The sequence below is a fragment of the Scophthalmus maximus genome, chromosome 7, assembly GCF_022379125.1.
Source record: "Scophthalmus maximus strain ysfricsl-2021 chromosome 7, ASM2237912v1, whole genome shotgun sequence".
Lineage (NCBI taxonomy): Eukaryota > Metazoa > Chordata > Actinopteri > Pleuronectiformes > Scophthalmidae > Scophthalmus > Scophthalmus maximus.
In genome coordinates, this window is record NC_061521.1 from 21444846 (window position 1) to 21467469 (window position 22624).

Consider the following 22624-nt stretch of genomic DNA (forward strand, 5'->3'; position numbering starts at 1 on the left):
GAGTTTAGCTATTCTAATAAAAGTGAACACACACACACACACACACACACACTTATGTATGTACATACGCAAACAAAGACTCAGGGAAGTGAGCGTGAGTGATGAGGGGCACATTCGAGGCCCTGCCACTGCAGACAGCTCATCTGTCGTCATGGGAGATAAGAGGAAGATTCGGGCAGGAAGGGCCCAGAATGTGAAGCTGTCTGCCTCTTCTGTCTGCAGGCGTCTGAGCGTTCGTGATTGAAATCTTTGGTTTAGCAAGTCAAACTAAAGGCAATAACTCAAAACTATTTGAAAATGATTTTTCTTCAGTTGTTTTTGTGTAAACTCTTGGAAGAAGGAAAGTTTAAGAATGACAGTATTAAGTTCAAATCATTCAACCAAATTGAACTTTTGCTTTGTGTGTATGACACAGAATATAATTTCTTTTTCACATTTTCAGTTTTTTAAATGCATTACTCCTGAAAAAATTGAAAACAAAAACTCCTAAAGTAAGCTAAATTCATTTATCTTCAATAAGTCACAGCAAAATGAAACTAAATGTAAATTGGAATTTGCATTTTATTTTCTAATTGAAATTTGCAGTAATGTGCTCCTGAACGGCACATGAACCGAAAATATACAGTAGCAAATTCAATTTTAAATGGAGTAAATGCATTTTAAGTGTTTGATTTTCATATAGACGTGTCTGTCCTACACGTCCAAAGCATTGAAAAAAGGAAAAAGGAATTACTTTGTGTATAAATACACCACAGATTTATACCATCTGCAATTTATTCCCACAAAAAGAAAAGTTTAACCATTTTTTTCCTTTTTGTGTTGTAGCTCAGAGGGCCTTTGTGTCTGCCTGAAACCCAGGAGAGAAAGAATACCACTTGAGCTCTTTAGATTTATTCTCATCACTCTGAAACAATACTGTTGCTGTTTGCTGGTCCTGATAGGGCTGGAATACTCGTTGCGACTTAAACCTAAAAATGTATAAACACAGGTCATTTGTCAAAGAACGTAATTGTGTTCCGTCCCCGGATCCAAAGTCTGTTCTGTTCCCACACTTTTATTTTTGGTTGCGATTTTGGATGCAGACGGTCCCACAAAGTCACGTTCGGATGGTTGTCTGTGGGGAATTTTCAAACTTCCCCATGAAACAAATTATAGTCATGCTCTTATGCTCCTATGCTCTTCAGCTCTGTGTCTATGAACAACAGATGGACAATGCGAATGACAAGTCTGACTATGACGTGTTACAGCGCCAGCTAGAGGTCCCACAGGTCAGAAATATTGAGTTAATATCACATTAAAATAAAGAGGGGAGGCTCAATGGATCATAAACTGGGTTTGGCCCGACGACAGCATGCAGCATACAAGTACGACTGCACAGTGACGACAGATGGTCTGTGAGCATGCTGGGACGTCTGCCGTAACCGGGCTGTGAAGTGGCAACTGCCCAGTTTCTAGCATCTAACAGAGAAAAAAATGCTGGTCTTGAATATGAAATTCATACAATACAATACAAACATTTATTTATTTATTTTTCATTACTTACACACTTCCCAGATTAGTTATTATATTATATATTATATTAAATATTTGATTAAAGAGTAAAAAAGAATACTCCAACTAAACATTGCGATGAGGTTGCCCACAGTCAATAAAAGTAAGTGTAGATAAATGCTTCCATCTAGTGGAAGAGTAAAGCCATTACAAACATTGTTACAGATTTTAGGAATTGAAATCGTTTTTTAAATCAAATATTCAGGTTCAGATAACCAAACCTTAACTCCTTAAAATGGCAAAAAAAAACCTGAATCCTACATTTCCCATAAAGCACCTGAATATCCTTCTTCCTTCACACTTTATAAAACAGGGTTTTCTGTTATAAATTTCAGACATCAAGCTAAAACTGAGATAACCACCATGACATCATCAGGTTTATTATTTTTTTCCAACCCTTTTTAGACATTATACAGCTTTTCTCACAGACACCTCACGATCAGTGCAAGATTGGTGGATTGCCCCTTTAATATGAAAAAAACCCACATTTAAACTGACACCAGCATTGTGCTTCTCTGTGGAGTGTCTGGACAAAACAATGTGTTTAATAATAATGATCACGTAATATCACATCTGCAGTATCAAGATCTGGATATAATAACTCCCTCAGACTGTATTATGCATATCTTGTTTTGTCACTGATGTCTCAAACTGAGTATTTGTGGTTACACTTTTTTTGGGTGATTTTGTAGCCACAAAGCTTGTTCTCATTTTTACCATTTTGACTTGATGCAGCAGGAAACACGCAGGTGTAACTAATACCACGGATGAAGGGGCACTGTTCCGTGTCAGTGCACTGGGCACTGAATGTGAGCCAGTGTGCTCATAGTTACTGGAATGCACTGTGATTAACACCATTATTTACTCCTGTTTGTGACGGAGCAACTCGTTCCCCCATTCTCCGTCAGTGGAAGAAGAAGAATTTATATAGTTGACTGATGTAAGAGTTGCAATACTGCAAGGTAAAAATACACAAATCCCTCTACTCGTGTGCTGTACTCAAATTTTGGCATCAGTGTGTACAGCCAAATGAAATAAATCATTGTTAAAATAGTGTTAAAGTGTACCATTTTTTATATGGTTGCACTTCTGTGGGCTGTTCCTCGGGCTTGTGGAGAAGGTGTTATGGTGCCAAGTGGCGAACAAAGTCTTTCTTTGTGCTCATGTTTTCTGTCCAGCGCTCAGGGTGCGTGAATTGTGTAATTAGAAACATTGCTTCGCTGGGTTTTATGTTCACATCAACCCGCCAAGGGGCCGTGCTGTTGTATACAAACGCAACAAACTTTGACCTTATAGGTACATAAACACGGCTCCCACAGGGACAGTAAAGCATTGATCTGTAACTTTTAGTTCGTCAGCCCTCGAAAAGAAGCCAAGACAAATTAGAGATTTAAAAAAAAAAAAAAAGATTATTTTAAATGTCAGCAACAACAACAACAACAGTGTTGTTCCACATGACAAGCTGCAGCCAGCGGCTGACTGGAATAAATGACAGCGACAGACGGGCTGAGGATAAAGAATCAGTACTGTGTGCTGTGCGTGGTTTGCTGATTTGCTAAACTAAACTGCTGGTCATAACCACTCAAATGTGAAAGGAATATGACTGGATACGGTCCTTGAAATCAGCAGGGGATTTTAAACTTTTGACTAAAGGTTATAGGACTATATAAAAATAATAATAAAAACAAAACAAAAAATCTCTCATATCTCCTCAATTACGTTAGTTTGTCTAAGATATTGAAAAGGGGTTTAATAACACTCATTAGAGTTGTTTTATAGACTTAAAACGAAGATCGCCCAGCTACTTCCTTATTGTATGGAGGTCACGTGTTTCCGGTCTAGCGTGGAGCTCCGCAGCTCCAGCTGTCTGCGGCCAGACCACTCTCCTCTTCCGTGTCCTAGCAGCGGTGTTAGCATCATTGCTAGCTCAATGCCAAGCAGCCTGGCTACCGTCAAAAGCAAAAAACGGCCGTGAAAATGTGACCACTCAAGTTGAATTAGTGAGCAGACACACACCATTACTCCCACTATCATAAGCCAGCAAAATAATGTGACGAAATAAAATAATTGAAAAACTTAGTGGTCACTTCACTCACATTAGTGCAAAAAAAAATTAAAAATAAAGTAATATTAATACAAGGCAGTACCTTTTTTAAGTGATATGTTGTTCTCCTGGAAAGACGACCAGTCCAACACGTTCTGTCCATGAGCAGGGAAGCAGCAGGTGGGCGTCTCCACGGAGTTTGGATGTTATATCCAGCGTTGCCATGAGCAACTCGGATTCCCGGGTCGGTAGCTCAGATTGCTAACTGGTTGTTGTCCCTCGTTTGCGGGTCAGCAGCTCCAGGTGAGGCCACGAATCAAGCTAGGTAAGCTAGCAGCAGCCTACAGTCCTCACGAAGCTACTACGCGCAGCTGCGTTAGCTAGCAGCAGGCGAAAGTCCGTTCATATGCTAATTACCACTCAGGTGGTTAAAGAGAGGGTAGGCGATTTTGATGAGAAGCTCTTTCCGTCATGTACCTTGAAACGCTCGTGACATATCGATAGAGATTAATAAAGTAAATGATCTGACATTGAAACGGGGAAAGAAGTCATATGTGGCCATTAGCACGACTGTAAAAGCCTCGTCCAATCAGAAAGTTCGGTCCAAGAAAATGATTGGATGAACCGCTTTTTTTTCCTGCTTGTGCGCGCTCCGCTCGTTGCGCCACACATTGAGGTGCGTGACCAGTCTTGTACAGACAAACAAACGGAGCAGAGGCTACAGAGCTACAGCTAAAGCTACACAGCTCCAGAGCTAAAGCTACACGGCTACAGCTACACAGCTCAAGAGCTAAAGCTACACTGCTACGGCTTCAGCTGCACAGCTGCACAGCTAGAGCTACAGGGCTACAGTTAGCAGACGAGTTGCTACACTGGACTAAAGAAGAAAAGAGTTGCAGAAGGGCAGAGAAAGTGTCCAGTGTACAGCTTCCGGTCGCAACAGAAAAACAGCATCTGAGACGGCTACGGACAAAAAGAGGTTGGATACTACTGGCGTCAACTCGTGGAGGAGAAGACGGCTGAAAGGTAATTATCTGCTTTCTTTTGGGTGAAAGCGGTTAATTTTGTTGAAGTGTGTAACCAACATACCTGTTAGATAGCTTGTGTGTGTATCAGCCAGCGCCAATCAGGGCTGGACTCGGACCAAACATCGGCCCTGGTTTTTTTGGACCAGGCGGCCCACCACAATACAGTCCCCCGGTTACTCTTGTTACTTTTAGTTACTTTCCGTTACTTTAGTTACTTTTCGTTACTTCTTGTAGTTACGAGATCTTTGACTCAGTAAAAGATGTGATTGAACCATCCCAGTGTCGGTATAAAAAAAATAAGCCAATGGGGCCGCTGCCCCTGTTTTATGGTGTCTGGTGGTTGGTCAAAAGTTGTTTATTTTATTATTAAGTTTGATTGTATCGCCCCGGTATGCCAGATCACCAGTCCAGCACTGCCTCGCAAGACACTCTCTATGAATAAACTTCAATTGTCACCACAAAATGACTTGTATATGAATATTTTCAACCTGCAGGTTATACACAGTACAATCAGTTTTAACCCCATAATAACAAGTTAAAGTGAAAAAGTTGTCCACTTTAAGTAATTTCTCAAGTCAGAAAAGAGAAGACAAATTGGGGGGGGGGGGGTGATGCTATTATTAAGATATGGACCACATGGTGTCTTCAACTCGAAAGCCAGTGAAAGGTAAGAGCAGACGACTGCGACTGATGACAACCAGCTGAAAGCATTTTAACGTTTTCAGCTGTTTGTCTGAGAGGCAGCGAGCAGGAGAGATCAGACGTGGATGGGAGGGGGAGACAGACAGAGAGAGAGAGAGAGAGAACACGGTCGTGAAGACAGATGGAGACAGAGAACGCAGATGATGGAGAGGGAGTAAGCTGCAATGTTAATGTGATGCAGCAGATATGCTCAGTAAAGAGAGGGATAGAGAAATGCAAAAAAGAAAAGAAAAGGGAACCTTGGATCCTAATGGGCAGAAACACACCAGACAGGGAACTTGAGCAGTCGTCTGTCCAGCCACTGCTTCGAGAAACTGGCCACCATGCTTCCTCTGCGAATGGTCATCGTTGGTCTTCTCTACTGCAGCATCAGAACGGGGGTCACACAATGTCGGACTAAAGGTAAGACAGATTACTGAGTCCATTTTCTGTATGTCGTTGATTTGATTGTAATTTGTTCTAAGCCAAAAATATATTATGGAACTTTACCAATGAGTTTGTGTGTGTGTGTGTGTGTGTGTGTGTGTGTGTGTGTGTGTGTGTGTGTGTGTGTGTGTGTGTGTGTGTGTGTGTGTGTGTGTGTGTGTGTGTGTGTGTGTGTGTGTGTGTGTGTGTGTGTGTGTGTGTGTGTGTGTGTGTGTGTGTGTGTGTGTGTGTGTGAGTGAGAGAGCTACACGTGAATTGTGTCAATTATTCATTCTATTTCAAATCTTTCAATAAATAATTCATGGAACAATTATTAAATTAATCTCAGTTGAACAGTGAGTGACCCTTGGTTTGCTGCACTGTAATATTAAACCAGAGGATGAAAGGTCATCATCTTTTAACTTCTATTCAAAGCCTGAAAACAGAGTATCATATCTTTGCCAATACCTCATTATGTGTTTTTTTTATGGCTACTAGTCAGAAGCATTCTGAAGGAGTGCCACCTCACGAAACAAAACAAGGAGAACAATAACACTATAAAACTTTAACAGAACACGGTAAAATAAAATAAAAAGTAACAGAACATAATCTCTATTTATTGATTTTTAACATCTTTCAACTAACGGCGTATCTCATTTTGACTTTAATCTACTTCTGTTGGATTAGATGTCCGCACATGTTTCTACAGTTTCAAGTGTGTATGAAACACAAAAGCTGTAATCATCACAGTACATCACATATTTAGCTCCTGTTATGCCTTTGTTTCAAAGTTCACTTGGTAAACATATTCTGTATTCTGTAGTTTACTGATGTGATTGTCAGGTACGTCCAAGTTGTCCGAAACAATTGCCTCTCGCTGCAAGCAAGAGCTGCTAAGCATGTGAAGTTGGCCCGCACAGATTTAAAAGGACCATGTGAGCTAAGCAGAGAAAAGCGCCTAATCCTCATTAGTATTTACCTTCCGGAAATACCTCATGCATCAGCAGATCATGGGCCATCGGTTTCAGTAAATGTTCCATGTTCCTGCAGCTCCTCACAACTAAAATGTTGGAGATACTGGGTGAAATTGATGAAATGAAATCAGTGCTTTAAATCTATTTCTGGCCTGGATTTCTGTCTGTCTGCCTTCACCTTTTTAAGTAATGTGACAACATAGTATTTCAGGAACTTACTTTTCAGATTACTACTCAGACTTCGTCATGCTGAAATTAGTGGAATGATTTTGCCTCTGAGCTTTTCTTTGACTGCTCAAGTTCTGTTGTGACTGTCACAAAATGGTCTAAATTGTGATTTCAAGGAATGCAGTGAAAGGGAGTCTCACTGCACGTTGAAATGATCTGGAGCCTGCACTAAAGCCCATGTGCTACTCCCCCTTTGATTCCTCTGCTGTCTTTGAAGTTTGGGGTCATGTCTTATTGTCTGCTGAAAGAAGTCGTCTGGGCGGTCAAAGATCTCAAGCACGGCATGTATATCATGGACCAACTGCAGTACGTGTTGCTGGTGAACCTGGGTGTCACATGTGCCAGACTGTCAGCGCAAACCAGTGAAACCTGCTTTTCATTGTATCTAATCAGTTTTGAGTTTGCTCTTCGCTTGACACAGGCAAACCAACTTCATGAGGTCTTTTGGGTCCGCCACAGTAAAATCACAAGACAAAAACATGGGACTAACCTGAATGGATATGTTTCTGTTTGAATTTGCTTTTCTGGCACCTCTGATTATCTTACTCTGCATCTACTAGGCCTGTTCCCAGCTGCCAGCAGAACAAAAATAGGGGTGGTGAACCCCACCTTCTATGATTCCTTCGATGACGTTCATCTATTATTTGAGGTACATCTATAAATACAGACATTTCAGGTATTTTTAAAACCAGCAAAGCCTCAAGACTGATAACAATTTCCTCTTTTCGTTTTGCCAAATAGATCCTACTGACTGGCATACACTTTGAGGCCGGTGGAGAGTTTTCAGTGAAGGACGCTGAGCTGGCTTCTCTCCGCAAGACACGACACCTGGAGGTCATCTGCGAGGAGATCATTCCCAGGAAGCTAACAGACATTTATAGGCTCACTTCTGGCCTTTCCAATCACGTTGGTCATTTGCATCAGGAGGATTTTGAGCGCACTCTGCTGACCTTGGTATACGTCACCCAGCAGATGTTCAACACCACAACTGAACAACAACGAGATGTTTGGGCTGAGTCTTTTGTTAGCTTGTACAAATCAATCAAGCAGGATCTGATGGGGACAGACTGAACGGACACAGGATCATAATGGCTCCAAGTTGAAGTTTAATAGGTTAATAAGCGTGTGTTGGGGGGGGTCCTTTTTTTGGAAAATAAATATCTGTTGAGATCAGTGGGTCGTCCTGGTTATGGCGAAAAAGGAGCTTGAAAGTCCTGTCAGAAAGTTTCACTACAAATAGGTTAAGGGCAAGGATACATACATACATGAAACTATACATCAGATGCTGAATCACATGTCTTTTCAGTGTTTGTTCACTAGCACCCTGGTGTGATCACAAGACTGACTGATAAGACTACAGAAAACGAATTATACAATTGTTATTATTATTATTAGAATGATTACATCATTCTAATGCAAGATCTGCAAATTACAATCCAGAAAGGTCAAGTGAAATATTTTTCCATCACCTTACAGAACAGTGTCTGAAACAATAGGAACACCAGGTCCAAACTGAGCTGCCTCTGATAGTATTTTTTGGGGAAAATCACCCCAAAATGGCAAGCTGGAGTGAGCACACAACTCACAGAGCAACTCCAACAATGATCTGTGCAGGCTCTGGGTTTCCCAAACGCAACTTCGGCTCCAGGGACTTAGTGTCTGCTCCAGATCCGTCCAGAGAGCCGGGCGTATGGGGAGGGCAGAACGGTATGTACCGGAGCCAGGAAAAAGACGACAAGTAGGAGCTGATGCCAAAGGGTAGGTTGTAGACTTCTCCGCCCTCCGGTGTGTTGCTGAAGTCGTCCTCATGAGCCTGGTTCCAGGCAAGAATGCCTCGTTCATGCTTCGATCCTGCTGGACGTGTCAAATGTGTTTAACCGTACAAGTACATGTCACTAACAGGAATGAAATCACACTGACTTGGATTCAAGATATTCTCTGACTCCAACTACATCTAATGTCCTTTTCTTGAAAACAGAATAATTTTGAGTCTGTTTTGTAACAAACGTTGACCACCCAGTAGAATTATCGTCCACTTTAACTTGTCATCTTGAATTTTAGACTAATAAGCCATTGATTAGAAATCACGATTTTGTGGTACTTGAACTTAACTTTATTTCCATTTTCTGCTTATTTATTCTTTTTCACTTGTACAAGTCAGAGGTAAATACTGTACTTTTAGGTTCACTTAGTTACTAAATACTTTTTTACATGAAGATTAAAAAACCAAGATAGTAAACATAAATTATGTTTTCCACTTAAGCTCCACCACAGGCTTTTGGTTATTCAGGCTTATGATCAGATTTAATAGAGGATATAAGGAGATTACCGATTTGATTTTACATGAAAAATACAAATTAAAGAAATACAATAATATTTTCATAAGAATAGAAGAATGTACCTGGAATGGTGTTGTCCAGGATGAAGCCAAGGAAGCCCCCTACAAACATGCTGGTTGTCAGAAGTACTTGCAGCACCTGGTCTAGTTCAACCACACCTAAAAACAATCCAACACAAATATTTAAACCTCTACCAAAACAATCAAGTATTAGTATTAGTGTTGTTTCAGACAAATACCGATTATATAGTTAAACTTTATCCATGCACCTGTAGCGATAGCTTTGGGGTTCTTAAATATCCAGTTAGGAATGACCAGTCCAGAGAAGATGGAGAAGCCAAAAATGAAGATGTTTCGAGACGAATTCATATTTGCATACTGGATGAGGTGAAAAAGAAAAAGAAAACAAGTAAATATTCATGCAATATTATGTCTCAGTGGTACAAAATCAAACAATTCTGCGATAGATTTTGTTGTGTCTACCTGCAGATTAGAAACCCCTGCTGCAGAGATGACACCAAACATAACCATGAACATCCCTCCTATCACAGGTGAAGGTATAGTGGTGAATATGGCCCCCACTTTGCCAAACACGCCCATGACAATCATCAGCACTCCACTTGCTATTATCACCATACGACTGCCAACCTGCAAAATGAAGAGGCCCTATTTCTTTAAAAAGTCTACTTTAATAGGCAGTTTTAATCAGAGATTAGTACATAAGCAATAAATACTCAACTTGGCGTAACTAGTTTCATTATCATCTGGCCTACGTATATTACCTTTGTAATACCAAGAGCTCCGACATTCTCGCTGTATGAGGTGGTACCATTGCCTGTACCCCAGGCTCCAGCCAGCAGACAGCCAATCCCTTCAATACCAATACCCCTGTTGATGGCATGTCTAGGTGGAGGTGGAGCCCCAGATAGCCTAGCACAAGCATGGTAGTCCCCTACGGACTCTATCATGGAGGAAATAACACCAGCGAGTATGCCAACCACTCCAGCCAGGCTCACAGTCGGCATCCCCCACTGACCTGAAGTTTGAATTCAAACACAAGGGAACAGAAAATCACACAGAGTATGTTTGTAATTGTTCTTCTATTTTGTTTCCCAACTGAAAGGTCAGTCCAGTTGATTGTCTCGCAACCCCTTACCTGGGTATGGGAAACTGAACCAGGGAGCTTGGTTCATAATATCTCCCTTTAGATCAGTGCGAGCCAGATAACCATACTGGTCCGGGTCAGCAGGTAATACATTGTATGTTGTCAAAATAAAACAGATGAGCCAAGATAGGGTTATTCCAAGTAAAACCTGTGGATACAAAAAACAAACACTTTCTTTGTCAATAGGTCAACAGTGTAAGTGCATAATTTGTGCAATAAATCTTGAATACAATTTGTTTGATACGCACAGGGAGAATCTGAAAGATGTAGACGCGCGAGGTGTGCAGTTTCTTATCCTTGCTGTATTTGGGGAAAGGCACAGGTATGTGACGGAGGTACTGTGAGAACAGGATGATCAGTGCTGTGGTCCTGTGGGAGAGAGAGAGGGGGAGTGTAGTTTAAGCTGCAGTCAGGCAACTTCACATTTTCTTTGGCAGGATCTTTTAACAAGCTTCCCTGCACTGCCAGGTGATTAAAAATTTTGCACAGATTTAAAGTTTATTCGGATATCTTCTTGTATATTAAACTTGACTGTACTCTAGGGAGGGGAGGCGGCAGATTTAACATAACTCATAAAACATGTTTATGTTGTGGAAAAATGCATTGAACTGGCATGACCTCCTTTGCTTTTCCTTCTTTTCTCATTTTGTTTCTCAGAAATATTTTATTGATCCCCAGGGGAAATAACATAATCAGAAAATCAAGTCTTAAGTATGATAAATTGCGATTATTATGGCAGACATGAAACAGACTACCACTTTATGTACTTTTTTTAGCACAACAATTCCAGTCTCTAAGAAATCTAAGAATTTCTACCCACATGGCAGAGATGCCCCAGTGGTTGCCAGCACTCGCGCCGGCTGAGTCAAACAATGACAGTCCGATGAGAGAGATGGTGGGAGCGATAGTGAGAGGCCCGATGAAGCGCATGAAGAGGCCAATGAGACCCGAGAAACCTACAAACACCTGGAACAGCGAGCCCACCATAATGGAACCCTGGAGCTGGAGACAGACACAAGAAAAGATGACAAAATATTAGTCAAAAATGTGTAAGCAAATTATACCTTGCATATGTCCACCATGTTAATGGTAAAGATAGGTTTGTATAAGCTTCCTTCAAAATAAAGACTACATTTCCCTTTATCTATTGTAGTTCCCGTCAATGATACTGTCTTTGTAGATCTGCTGAGGAAGACATGTATTTGTGTAGAACCAAATTGTTTTTGCTCAGGTTTACTTATATTTGTCTTTGATTTTTCTAAGTCTATTACTATTACGATTACCTGTGACCTACTTCCACCACTCCATTTTCAATATCCATTTTCTTGCAAGTTTAGATTGTTTTTTAACAGTTACAAAGACATTTGAATTCATGGGTCCAACTTTGATACAAGAGCAGTAGTTTTGCTTGGCTAATATTTAAGCACCCAGAAGCAAGGTTTCAAGCTAGCATGAAGTAAGCTTACAAAACGATAGCATTACACAACAATCGAACAATGTCCACCCTTTTTTTTTCAGCTGAAAGGTCTGAACAATGAGCATTTGTCTCAGCACAGGATCCAGCACTGATACAAATTCTAAGTTGATACACTCATCATTTGATTATTTGATTGTGGGTACAGTCCTTTAAAATCGTAAAATCATGTCACAACACAGTCACCCTTTTAACAGGAAGGAACCTCTATCAGAAGCCCCCTGATCTAAACTACAGGAGTGAACCAACCGCACATGCAGCATCAGCAGGCTGACCAGACCTTAATCATTGTCATGGTACTCAGCAGGCAGCTGACCCACTCATCCTCTCTGGTTTCATCCTGATGCAGAGTTAATGTTCTGCCCTGTCATATGACTTACTCCTTTGCTGCAGTCAATTTTTTACAGCAATTTGAGGTCACCGAACTAAACGTGACGGGGGTTTACATACTGCTCTCATTCGACTCTGCCACACATCGATGAATTCTTCGGATGTGGTGTTGACCAGGCTTGCATTTTGTGTCCAAGCCGGACATTCCCACTCTGGCATGGACAGCATTGCCATGGAAGGGGCCAACAATGTGAATGTGCCACCTTGGAGGATGGGCAGCCTGGAAATAAAGATGGTAATGATTCATTAGTTCACTACGTTGTCAGCAAATCGTATAAATCTGCAGCAGAGGCAAATTGAAGTGTCCAGGCAGCACAGTCAGAAAAACAAGCATTTTTGTGGAAAACATGGGAAACTCAATGTAAATAGTAAAGACACTTAGCAGTGAAAAATCTTTTAAGGGAGTGTGTAATGTTAGGACTCAAATAATTAGTGTTGTTTTCTTTTAGTTCCCCCGGAACAGTGCCATTAAACACTTCAATTGTTTTCCTTAGAGTTAACCTCCAGATATTTGGAGAGAGACAAGAAAGCATCGGTGGTGCCTTTCCAGGGGAATGTGGATTTAGCAAGAACTAAATTCCAAACATAATAAGATGGAAATTCTTTCCCTAATCCCGCTGTGACACCAATAGTCAGCCAAGAGTGTGCACTTGCTTAGTACAAGTAAACACCTCCAAAACACGGTTTAGTTTTGTAGTTACTCCAAAACAAAATCAGCTATTAGATCAATTATCCAGTGTCTATATTTACAGATATATGTGTATGATTCGTGAAGAGTCTGTATTTGGGCATTACACTAAAGACTTTCACTGGTGCAATTAGATCATATCATATCATATTTCATTATCTAATTGTACTTGATACCTTGTTCCTGATATCTTGACATCAAGGTACAGGAACAAGTTCATGAAGGGTAGAAATGATTATTACAGTATAATGATAAGTTCACACCATCTATCTTTGGGAAAAATGAATCTGCCGTGTACTTTATTTAGTTTTATCTGTTAATATCAAGGGAGAGTGGGTTTATCACCTATAATGCAGCCAGCCACCAGGGGGCACCACCTTTTCAGAGCTGTTATGTCATCCATCTTTGTATACAGTCATTGATTGAAGCCTGTATCAAGGCTCAAAATACCAGAGCCAATGACCATTAAAAGCACCTATAAGTTCAGCCTTCAGATATTTTCCCTCTCTGATAGAAGCTGTGCCATTAACACACAAGAACATGTTATCGTTCGTTGTTAAAGTGTAAGCAGGCCTCATTGATCGAAAGAGGTTAAGGAGGAAGTATTCTGTTTTTCCTGTTTTATCAAATGGAGCACTATAGTTAATTCCCCTTCAATGCACCCTGCTGCACAGCTGGAATTCGGTGTGAAAGCCCAAACCGACACAGCATGATGAAGGCTTAGCCAGGGAATTAATGTGAGTTGACCTTAGACAGAGAAAAATCCCTGATTACAACAAATGCAAACTTTTATCACCTCATAATCCAACATTCAACTCATTAACTCATTTCTCACCTGATGCCGAAGGTAACTTGCAGCAGTGTGCAAACACCGGAGACAAAGAAGATGGTACTGATGAGGTGGCTCTGTGTGAGGCCGTCATGTTGCAGACACAACCCCTGAGATACGATTAACGGGATGGCGATGATGCCTCCGAATGCAGTCAAACAGTGCTGGGAGAGCAAAGACCCAGAGGAAATGTATTCAGAGATACATTTATGTTATGGTTAATGTACATATGGCAGAAGAAGAATAACTGTTCTGTATGTGTAAAGCATATCAGAGGAATCAGAGCTGCTAACACATAAAAACAAAGTCTCACTGGCTTTGTCATCTCAACTGCATCTGAAGCAAATTTCACACTAGGGAATACAGCACATAAAAGAAAAAACAAGACTCTCAGAAGCTCTCATGTGACTCTGCAGTCGTGTTTGCATTCCTATATAACATCAGAGACAGTGTACCGTGGGCTCCTAATCAGGAAATGACTTGCTGACATACCTGGATGCCTAGAATGATGCACAGGTACCAAGGAGGTACATCCGTGACACAATACACTAGCTTGTTGCCTTTTCCATCCAGGGAGGAGTCCAGATCTTCTCCATTTTTTGAGTCGGGCAGATCGCAGAAGCGTCCTTTAAGCTTCAAACAATCAGACAGAAAACGTACAGATGATTTGCTGGCATGCCACAGATCAGATGTCTGCTTTGCATAGGGTAATTCTGGACATTTGTGATCCAAACAGAAAACTGCAACGGAGTTCAAACATTTGTTTACCACAACAGCTAAGGAAATGTGGTTGAGTGCATGTTAGCTCAGGATTATCAAGCAGCCATGAAAAAAATGGATGATTCACACAAGACATTGATTTTCTCTCAACACATTCAAGATATTTAAGGGTGGTTTGAAAGCAGAAAGCCACAGTAAGACAAACTGATTTTCAGTAGAGGGATTCAATGTTTTTCTTCAGGTACAAAGCAATAATTGTTTCCTGAAACCTTTGTTGATGAGAAGAAGTTGTATAGGATTAACTTGAGATTTGCTCTGGAACCACAACAATAAAAACATTTCCTGCTTCTGTTTCTCTGACCAAACAGTGGGATTTTAAACACGGAGAGGAGCTGGAATGTAAACACGTACAGGTATCCATGACGACACTTTGCTTGATATTCTATGCGGTGTCAATTATTAACTGATAATGACTTCTATTCTGTAATGCGTTATATAAGGACAAAGTGAAAATGCATCCAGTTCAGTGATGAGAGGAGAGAAAAATCACCAAGTTACACATTTACATACAAATCAGCGTGTGTTCACCTTCACACCATTTCAAAGTAAATCCCTGTATTTTCATGTGATTATCAAACTGGAATGTGATCATTAATTTTGCAAAATAAAAAAACCCACAATGTTTTGTTGCTGTTGTTTTATTTTTCTTCATATTCATTTTAAATACTGTGAATAGCTTCCAATGAAAGTATTATGCATGAATTTTTTTTGGTTATTGTAGATAATTCAATAGAAGTTATACTCACTGAAAATGCAAAGTCGTCAAGACTGTTACTGTCCTTTTCTGGAGCCATGTCGGCGTCTGCCTATAGGCTCCGATGGCAACGTTCTGAGTCCGGAAAAAACAAACCAGAGAAGTGGCAACAACAAGTCAGAAAGGAATCCACATGAGAGAGAGAGTCTGTCAGAGAAAGGAGAGAGCTGGGAGGCAGGAGTACTTTGGGGTGGGCAGCATGGGCGGAAGGAGCAACGTTCAGACATGAGACTGCGGTTCTTGTTAATTGAATCCCACCAGCAGCTCGTGAACCAAATTACAACAGTAACAGCAGCTGACCAACCACGGTCTAGCTGGGAGGAGGTATTCACATCCTTTTTTCTCTCTCTCTCTCGTTCTCTCTCTCAAGCACACATCTTTTAATCTCATAGCTAGTGACATTAAAATGCATTTAAAAATGACAAAAGTAACTGAGAGCGAGCTAAAGGTTTCTGTTGCCCAGGAAGCAGACCTTTCAAGGCTGTGGGTTAGTGTTTGCTCTGACCTGTTGTTTCAACCAAGTCAAGTCAATCGCGAGTTACTCAACACTCAAAATCAAGTCTTCAGCGTACCGCTTCATTCTAATTTTAACACCAAATATTTGTTTTGTGTGGAAACACTTTCATGACGTTCACGTTGCCAAACCGTCACATGGCACAAAGCCCTTATTGATGTTGGGATAACGTTCAGTGAACGCTCACCTCGTTTGCTGATTTACCGGACAGCTCTGCTTTCCTTAAAATGATATTAGATTATCAGTCCTTAGTAAAAGTGTAATAACAGCCCACATCTACTCAATTAAGAAGTCCCAATAGTATTCATGTTGTAGCAGAGGAATTCAGACTCACACAGTGTTGCATCCGAATCTGGGTGTGTTTCCTCATCCATTCATTATTCCAAGATCCAAGTCCCTTTAACATTATTCTCAGGCACAATCACATCAACATTAAACATCGCAAACAGCAACCAACTGAGAAACCGACAGGGGACACTATGGTGGCGCACCGCTGATTCCATTTCTGGTTTCCGGCAGCACTGAAAAATCAACTTGAATGCGACGTATTCTGGACCATTTTGTGCAACAACCGTATTCAACACGACTTACTTAACATGGAGACTCACACAGATGTCGGATCCACCTCATGTTACTATATTTAACACAATCAAAGTTGACAAAAAAAAAGGTTCTTTGTTGTTTGTTGTTAGTTATGGACAATATATTCATTTTCTGTGAATAAGTTCTTCTAAATATTACACACTGTAGCTCTAAAATGGCAGTCAAATTCTATTACCTCAATCAACTTCAATAATCTTTACATGGTAGTCCACATAATAGTTCTTGGGACATTTTGGGATCTCGTGGTGGTGCTTGAGGTAAAGTCAGGGGATCACCAAAGTCAGAGGTGTTTGTCAAGTGGGGACCATAAAAGCCTATAAAAACTTTTATGGTAACCTATTTAATAGTTACTGAGATATTTCAGCCTGGGCTAAATAACCAACCAACCAATCACCAATCAACAAAACAACCAACAAAACAATTAACCAACCAACCAAATAACCAACCACTCACCAATTAACCAACCAAACAAACAACACACAACTGACTAATAAAACAATTACTGATTATTATCTGTGACCTTTAATGTTTGGATATTGGTTCAACTTGAACAGGGTCCAAGAGCATCTTCATATGTTACAGAGCTTTTGTCTTGACATCTTGTGGACTGTTCTCATTACGGAACCGAACAGAAGCTTGAAAAGAAACCCCCACCAAATTGAACAGTTAGGAAACTGAGCTCACGTGAAACATCCAAAGCAAGAAGAGAAGCAGCACTTTGAAATAATGAGGTCTTTTATGTGCATGTGACTGTGTGCTGTACGGCAAGAGACGACAGGCAAAATCATAGATTTCTGGTTTTTTTTGTCATGCACTGGTCGATTTTGGGCCGTTTTGATTACATTCTTTTAGACTGTAGTGGAAAGAAAACATCCAGGATCTATTTGTAGGTGCCACACTTTGTTTGTGTAAAAAGTGTTCTCACACTTTAAGCCAAATTGTTTAGTTGTATCCCTATCTGCATTTAGAATTTATGAAACATTTCATTTTTTGAAATATGCCAAAAAATGATTATCATGTCTGTTAACAGCAATGTTCTGCTTGTAATGAGTTATCCAGAAGACATGTGACTCTTATGAGCCAAAAAAACTTGAAAGAAGAATTATAAAAAACATGGTCTTATCAAAAGTTCAGATTTCATATGGTTCGGTTTAACTAGATAAGGAACATAATTAAAATAATATTGTATCACTGAAAAACAAAGCAAAATGAAGAAAAAAATGTTTTCACCCGAAATTATGAACAATTATCCCTCATGAATCATTATCCCTACTGTGGCATTCTGGGAAGTCCTGATCAGAGGCAACACATAGGAGACTGTAATATCATTTATGAAAACTGCCTGAGTCAAGATGTTTGGCTCCTGTAAAAGATTTCTTCTGATCTGGTTTCTCACTACCTAACCTTGTTGAAGTTAATAATAATTGGAAAGCAGTGGAAAGTTCAGCTCAGAAACTCAATACAATCAAATAAGTATCATTGAATGAAATGTGTCTGTAGGACAAAAATGCAGAAAACACAGGGTAAGAAAAAGTTAAATGCACTAATTCATTTAAGTAAGGATGTTATCATTTACCGTAAAGCGTAACATGCAGGTTTGTCATTAATTAGCTGCGAGATTCCTTATGATTTACACTAAGTATTTCTCGTCCCCCCCTGTCTGATTACCAACAGACCACAAGTGATTAAATCAGGTCACATTTTGTGAATCATCAGTATAATGACGGAGGTAGAAAACAGCACCACCTGCAGGATTCACGTTTGTGTTGCGGTGGAGAACTGTTGCGATGTTTGTCAAACAAATTACTTTTGCTTCCTGGTCACTGCACATTTATGTTTAAGTACACCGGTTTAGATTTTCATATCCAGATTTTAAAACAATGCATCATTGCCTCTGAACAAACATTAAAGCTGCAGTGTCATCATCAGTAACATTCTTCATTCTTCATTCTAACATTCATTCCTGCCATGAGGTTGTAGAATGACTGCTGTGACAAAGGGATGTTAACAGACCTGATGTGTGTTGTAATAAACAGGAAGACATCGTGTTACAGTCTCAGAAGTGAATGCACTGAGGAGTCCAAACCACTAGATGGAGACACAGTGAGAAATAACAGATGATCTCCCACACAAGGAGTCACTGACAGATCGAGTTCTCAGAGAGTCTCTGAAAGGTGAACTAAAGTGTGAGGGGGGCAAACTGAGGCCGAGGTGGTAAAGATAAGAACCTCCAATAAACCGGGTGATAAGAAAGACAAGCAGTGATTCTAATAGTTTTCAGTGTTCAACGTCGTCTAGGGCGTTAATCAAGCTACGGAACAACAGACTTTGTTTACAACTGGCCCTTTTAATGCAAAACTTTAAATTCTACTGAACTGTGTGTGTTCGCGTGATATTAGGATCAAAATTGATAATAATATCAAGGGTATACTTACACATATCTACAGTGAACACGCCTTAAATGTACAGTTCTTTAGGGACACTGGAAGAAGAAGAAGAAAAAAACGTTGACACGTATGGATGCTGATTACTAGGTGTTCCTAGAAGAATGGCTCTGCATTCTGCCTCTCGCTCGGCTCCTCCCTCCCTGACGCCCATGTGATGCAGGTCAAGCACAGGTTGGCAGGTAAAGGGGGAAGACAACCTTGCCGTCCTCATCTTGCAGAGAGAGTAGAGTGCAACACAGAGGCCGGAGAGGACAAGAAGTCCAGAGGACCAGAGTTGAGTTCATAAGACGCAGACTCGTGCATTTTAACTTTAAACTTCTGAATAAAAGTTCTGGGCGCGTCTGATCACAACAGTGATAAATCACTGGAAAATGTGGAACAGGGGAGATGCGGAGGGGAAAGACTCCTGCGCGGACCAACAAAGGGAACCTCAGCCATGTAAGAAATTGTCCCACTCCATCGAAGCGATACTGCGGAGGCCCGCGTCTGTGAGAAAGGAGAAGCGAGTGCATCGCAGCTGGTCTGTCATCAAGGAGAACACCAGAGAATCTGATCAGCACTCGTGTGCAGGTATGTTTGTTTTCTTTACCCTTTGAATTTGAGGGTGGGTTTTTATCACAAAAAACTATATTGCTATCTTTTATTTATCTCTATCTATATAGAAACTCCACAGATGAGACTAGTGGAGGAGCCTCCGGAGGCCACCTGCACCATGAGTGAGTGTATATATTTTTAAGACACATGTGTGAAACGATGCTGATGATGACGATGGAGGAGGCGGTGACGGTGACAATCGTTCGGTCGCAGGTCAGAGGAAGAAGAGGCAAACGCGGGTCACGTTCACGCCGCTCCAGGTGACGGAGCTGGAGAAGGTGCTGGAGCAGACTCACTACCCCGACGTCAACACCAGGGAGCAGCTGGCCTCGCAACTGCACCTCACCGAGGGACGGATACAGGTAGACAGACGCGCAGCTCGTCGTTTGTCGTGGTTTAATGGTGGTTTGAGTATTTGTCGGTTTTATGAATTATGGGTTTGCCAGTGTTTTCTTGATATGCGAAGGAGTCGTAATGTGAGGGATACAACAGGAGAGATGAAATTAAAACATCCACAACCGCAACAAATCCCTCTCTGTGTGAAACCCACAATCGTCGTTTTATTGTACTGATTATATTTCACTGACTTTTCCAAACGTTAAAGGGTTGGTAATGATCGAGTGAATGCTCTCAATCAATAGAGTGATAGTGACAGACACAAAGGTGTAAATCTGTTAAAAAAAAATGTGTCAATGATTTCCCAGTGATTTTAAATGTCACACGTTTGATAGTTTTAAGGTCAATCTTGGGCTTTAGCGCCAATTTCAAATTATTTTAAATAACCAACAATAATGAATGAAATGGTGACACTGTATATAATATATTATTCTCATTAAATCCATTGTCATCGCGTGTCGTTTCTGCTTCAGATTTGGTTCCAGAACCGCCGAGCCAAATGGCGGAAGGCCAAAACTCTGAACGACCTGGAGCTGATATCCAGACAGCACGTACAGTCGGCCAGTCGTGAGCTGCGTTATTATGAGGTAGCAAAAACAATATTGATCATACTGTTATCGTCCATACATTATTAAAATTAACAGGTTGAACAGTTGCTAAAAATCTCTCTGAAATCCCTCGACTGGGCACAGAAAAATGCACCAAAAAAAAAACAGATTTAAAGCTGCAATCTAATCTAAAGTGATTACTCTGAGTACTTTGATGATTGCATTGTTGCTTTTCAAAGATTTACTCATTTATTGGTGTGTACTCTCGCTCCGTTCTCACAGAAACCCCTGTTGCAGGCGGCGTGCTGGCTGCCGTGCTGTTTACCCAAACCTCTTCCCTCCAGGCTGCTCGTCAGGACGGCATCATCGCCGGCCATGCTGACCAACGCGCATTCCCCAGATTACAGGACTCTCTATTCCGATCTGCTGGGGTCAGAAAGATAGCACCGCTTCAGTATTCTTATAACATTGATGACTCTCTACGCTTGTTTCTTTGATTACACGTGTCACAAAGATCAACGGCGACTTTTCCGATGATGCACAAAGCGAGCGCGGGCTGTGATCTGTTCCTGGCGATCAACTGTTGATTTGATGATTTGATGAAAGCGGCGCTTTTTTATTGATCTTTCAAAAGCATTTGACACTGTAGATCATTGCCTGCCCTTACAGAGGCTACATAATATTGGGTTTGATATTAACGCATGTAACTGGTTCAGGAACGACCTATCAGAGAGACAGCAATCTGTTAAACTACTATCAGTAACAAAGGGCGTTTCACAGGGCTCAATTTTGGGTCCAGTCCTTTTCACTATTTACATGAAAAATATTGTCTCATCGTTTGTAAATTGTCATGCCCATCTGTACGCGGATGACACTGTGCTGTATTATGTTGCTGGTTCTGTTCATCTGGCAATTGAAAACTTACATCATTCCTTTAACATTCTGCAAGAGGCTCTTGTACTTAACACTGACAAAACAAATTCATGCTATTTTCAAGAGCCAGAGATATGGATTATAGTTACCTTAATATTTCCACTATGAACAGACTATCGAGAGAGTCACCGGCTGCCCCTCATTGATCTCTCGAGTATAAATAAAGGCTGAATGAATGAATTTGACTTCAGTTGTCAATTTTGTTGTCGATATTAAGCATTCAGTCGGGTTTGACCTCTTGATGAGTCCACACTGATATATTGGTACAGATTTGTAAGGTTGTACTGCAGCAGGCTTCTTGGTAGAGAGTTGTTTGTGCTGTGTTATTGTACAGGGGAGCATTTTTTTTTCATGATAGTAAAGTTCGTGGTCAGAGATAAGATACAGCACTGCCATAAAGTTTTCATCTGTTTGACTCTCTGAAAACCTGCTCTTATCTTAATTTTGTCTTGTATCCAGGGGGTTATTTGCAGGTCAGCTGGGAAAGTTCTAGAACTTGTCAAACAGCCTCATAGAATAAAATAAAACCCAACTGGTATTGCTGTATATTGGGGATGCAGAGATACAGTATGTAAATAATTTTATTTGAGTCAAAAAGTAAAATTTTTAAAAAGAGTCCTAATTCATCCTTATTTGTTTGTTGAATCAATATTACAGATAAGAATATGGAAAATGTACCTCACAACTTTCCCAGTAATAATCTGTCTTCCATTTCCCCTTAATGGAAGACAGATTATTACTCATTCTTCATACGAGACCGACACTCTTCCATGAAGTCACATAATCGGCTCAACATCCCCCTTCTCTTTCTCAGAAGTGTCACATGGGCAATACTTCAAATAATTACCAATTATAATAAAGATAACGCAGCATCGCCTGTGCTATCAACGCCACAACTAAACTGACAGTGGTATAACTGATTACATTTAACAAGCCCCTGATGAGGTGCTGTTAAACTTTTCACCCCGTACATGTCTTCCCCTTTATGGCACATGCCGCGAGATAAACTGCCCTCCTGACTTGCAGGGCCGAGTTTAAAGAGGGCAGGCACTACACAAAGCCTTGACCATGCGCTTGTGTAACCATTCGTTTTTTTACAAAGTGGGTGATTACAAATTGATATCTATGGCAATTTATTGAAGACGGACACACGCTATTTATCTCAGTTATGGAACTATCTAGAATTTTAGAGTTCCTAATTATTTATCTCTTATAATACAAAGTGTTTTGTGCTTTTTC

General features: G+C 40.6%; 3 protein-coding genes and 1 long non-coding RNA gene across 12 annotated transcripts; 2 read left to right on the forward strand and 2 right to left on the reverse strand.

Moving 5' to 3' along the window:
* Window positions 1–3490: 3490 nt before the first annotated feature.
* On the forward strand, window positions 3491–8105 carry LOC118314947 (protein FAM180A). The gene is made up of 4 exons (XM_035641757.2): window positions 3491–4621; window positions 5595–5727; window positions 7493–7581; window positions 7674–8105. The coding sequence occupies exons 2-4, from the start codon at window positions 5649–5651 to the stop codon at window positions 8001–8003; spliced, it is 498 nt and encodes a 165-aa protein (XP_035497650.1). The 5' UTR covers window positions 3491–4621; window positions 5595–5648; the 3' UTR covers window positions 8004–8105.
* Window positions 5290–7064, reverse strand: LOC118314948. Of its 2 annotated transcripts, none has more exons than XR_004794771.2 (3): window positions 6924–7064; window positions 6710–6790; window positions 5290–5686 (listed from the first exon to the last, which is right to left on the reverse strand). It is a non-coding gene; the product is annotated as an uncharacterized LOC118314948 (long non-coding RNA). The 2 variants fall into 2 exon arrangements; XR_004794770.2 differs by having other exon boundaries at window positions 6710–6807.
* slc23a4 (solute carrier family 23 member 4) lies at window positions 8016–20892 on the reverse strand. Of its 8 annotated transcripts, none has more exons than XM_035641751.2 (14): window positions 20778–20853; window positions 18903–18949; window positions 15343–15425; window positions 14309–14449; window positions 13823–13980; window positions 12360–12519; window positions 11256–11437; window positions 10684–10804; window positions 10427–10583; window positions 10053–10306; window positions 9754–9918; window positions 9540–9648; window positions 9334–9429; window positions 8016–8786 (listed from the first exon to the last, which is right to left on the reverse strand). In XM_035641751.2, the coding sequence occupies exons 3-14, from the start codon at window positions 15388–15390 to the stop codon at window positions 8515–8517; spliced, it is 1863 nt and encodes a 620-aa protein (XP_035497644.1). In that variant the 5' UTR covers window positions 15391–15425; window positions 18903–18949; window positions 20778–20853; the 3' UTR covers window positions 8016–8514. The 8 variants fall into 8 exon arrangements, with proteins under 8 accessions (XP_035497644.1, XP_047189196.1, XP_035497641.1 ...); XM_047333240.1 differs by having other exon boundaries at window positions 8016–8783; window positions 20698–20836; XM_035641748.1 differs by having other exon boundaries at window positions 20698–20836.
* Window positions 18930–21565, forward strand: LOC118314946 (intestine-specific homeobox-like). Its single transcript, XM_035641756.2, has 5 exons — window positions 18930–19484; window positions 19577–19630; window positions 19722–19870; window positions 20378–20491; window positions 20735–21565. The coding sequence occupies exons 1-5, from the start codon at window positions 19286–19288 to the stop codon at window positions 20894–20896; spliced, it is 678 nt and encodes a 225-aa protein (XP_035497649.1). The 5' UTR covers window positions 18930–19285; the 3' UTR covers window positions 20897–21565.
* The last annotated feature ends 1059 nt before the right edge of the window (window positions 21566–22624 follow it).

Coding starts and splice junctions, on each gene's coding strand:
- LOC118314947 (XM_035641757.2), top strand. CDS start 5,649: ATGCTTCCTCTGCGAATGGTCATCGTTGGTCTTCTCTACTGCAGCATC. Junction 5,728..7,492: donor CACACAATGTCGGACTAAAG/GTAAGACAGATT, acceptor TGCATCTACTAG/GCCTGTTCCCAGCTGCCAGC. Junction 7,582..7,673: donor ACGTTCATCTATTATTTGAG/GTACATCTATAA, acceptor TTTGCCAAATAG/ATCCTACTGACTGGCATACA.
- slc23a4 (XM_035641752.2), bottom strand. CDS start 15,390: ATGGCTCCAGAAAAGGACAGTAACAGTCTTGACGACTTTGCATTTTCA. Junction 10,805..11,255: donor CACTGGGGCATCTCTGCCAT/GTGGGTAGAAAT, acceptor TCTCTCCCACAG/GACCACAGCACTGATCATCC. Junction 10,584..10,683: donor ACATCTTTCAGATTCTCCCT/GTGCGTATCAAA, acceptor TTGTATCCACAG/GTTTTACTTGGAATAACCCT.
- LOC118314946 (XM_035641756.2), top strand. CDS start 19,286: ATGTGGAACAGGGGAGATGCGGAGGGGAAAGACTCCTGCGCGGACCAA. Junction 19,631..19,721: donor GGAGGCCACCTGCACCATGA/GTGAGTGTATAT, acceptor GTTCGGTCGCAG/GTCAGAGGAAGAAGAGGCAA. Junction 20,492..20,734: donor GTGAGCTGCGTTATTATGAG/GTAGCAAAAACA, acceptor CCGTTCTCACAG/AAACCCCTGTTGCAGGCGGC.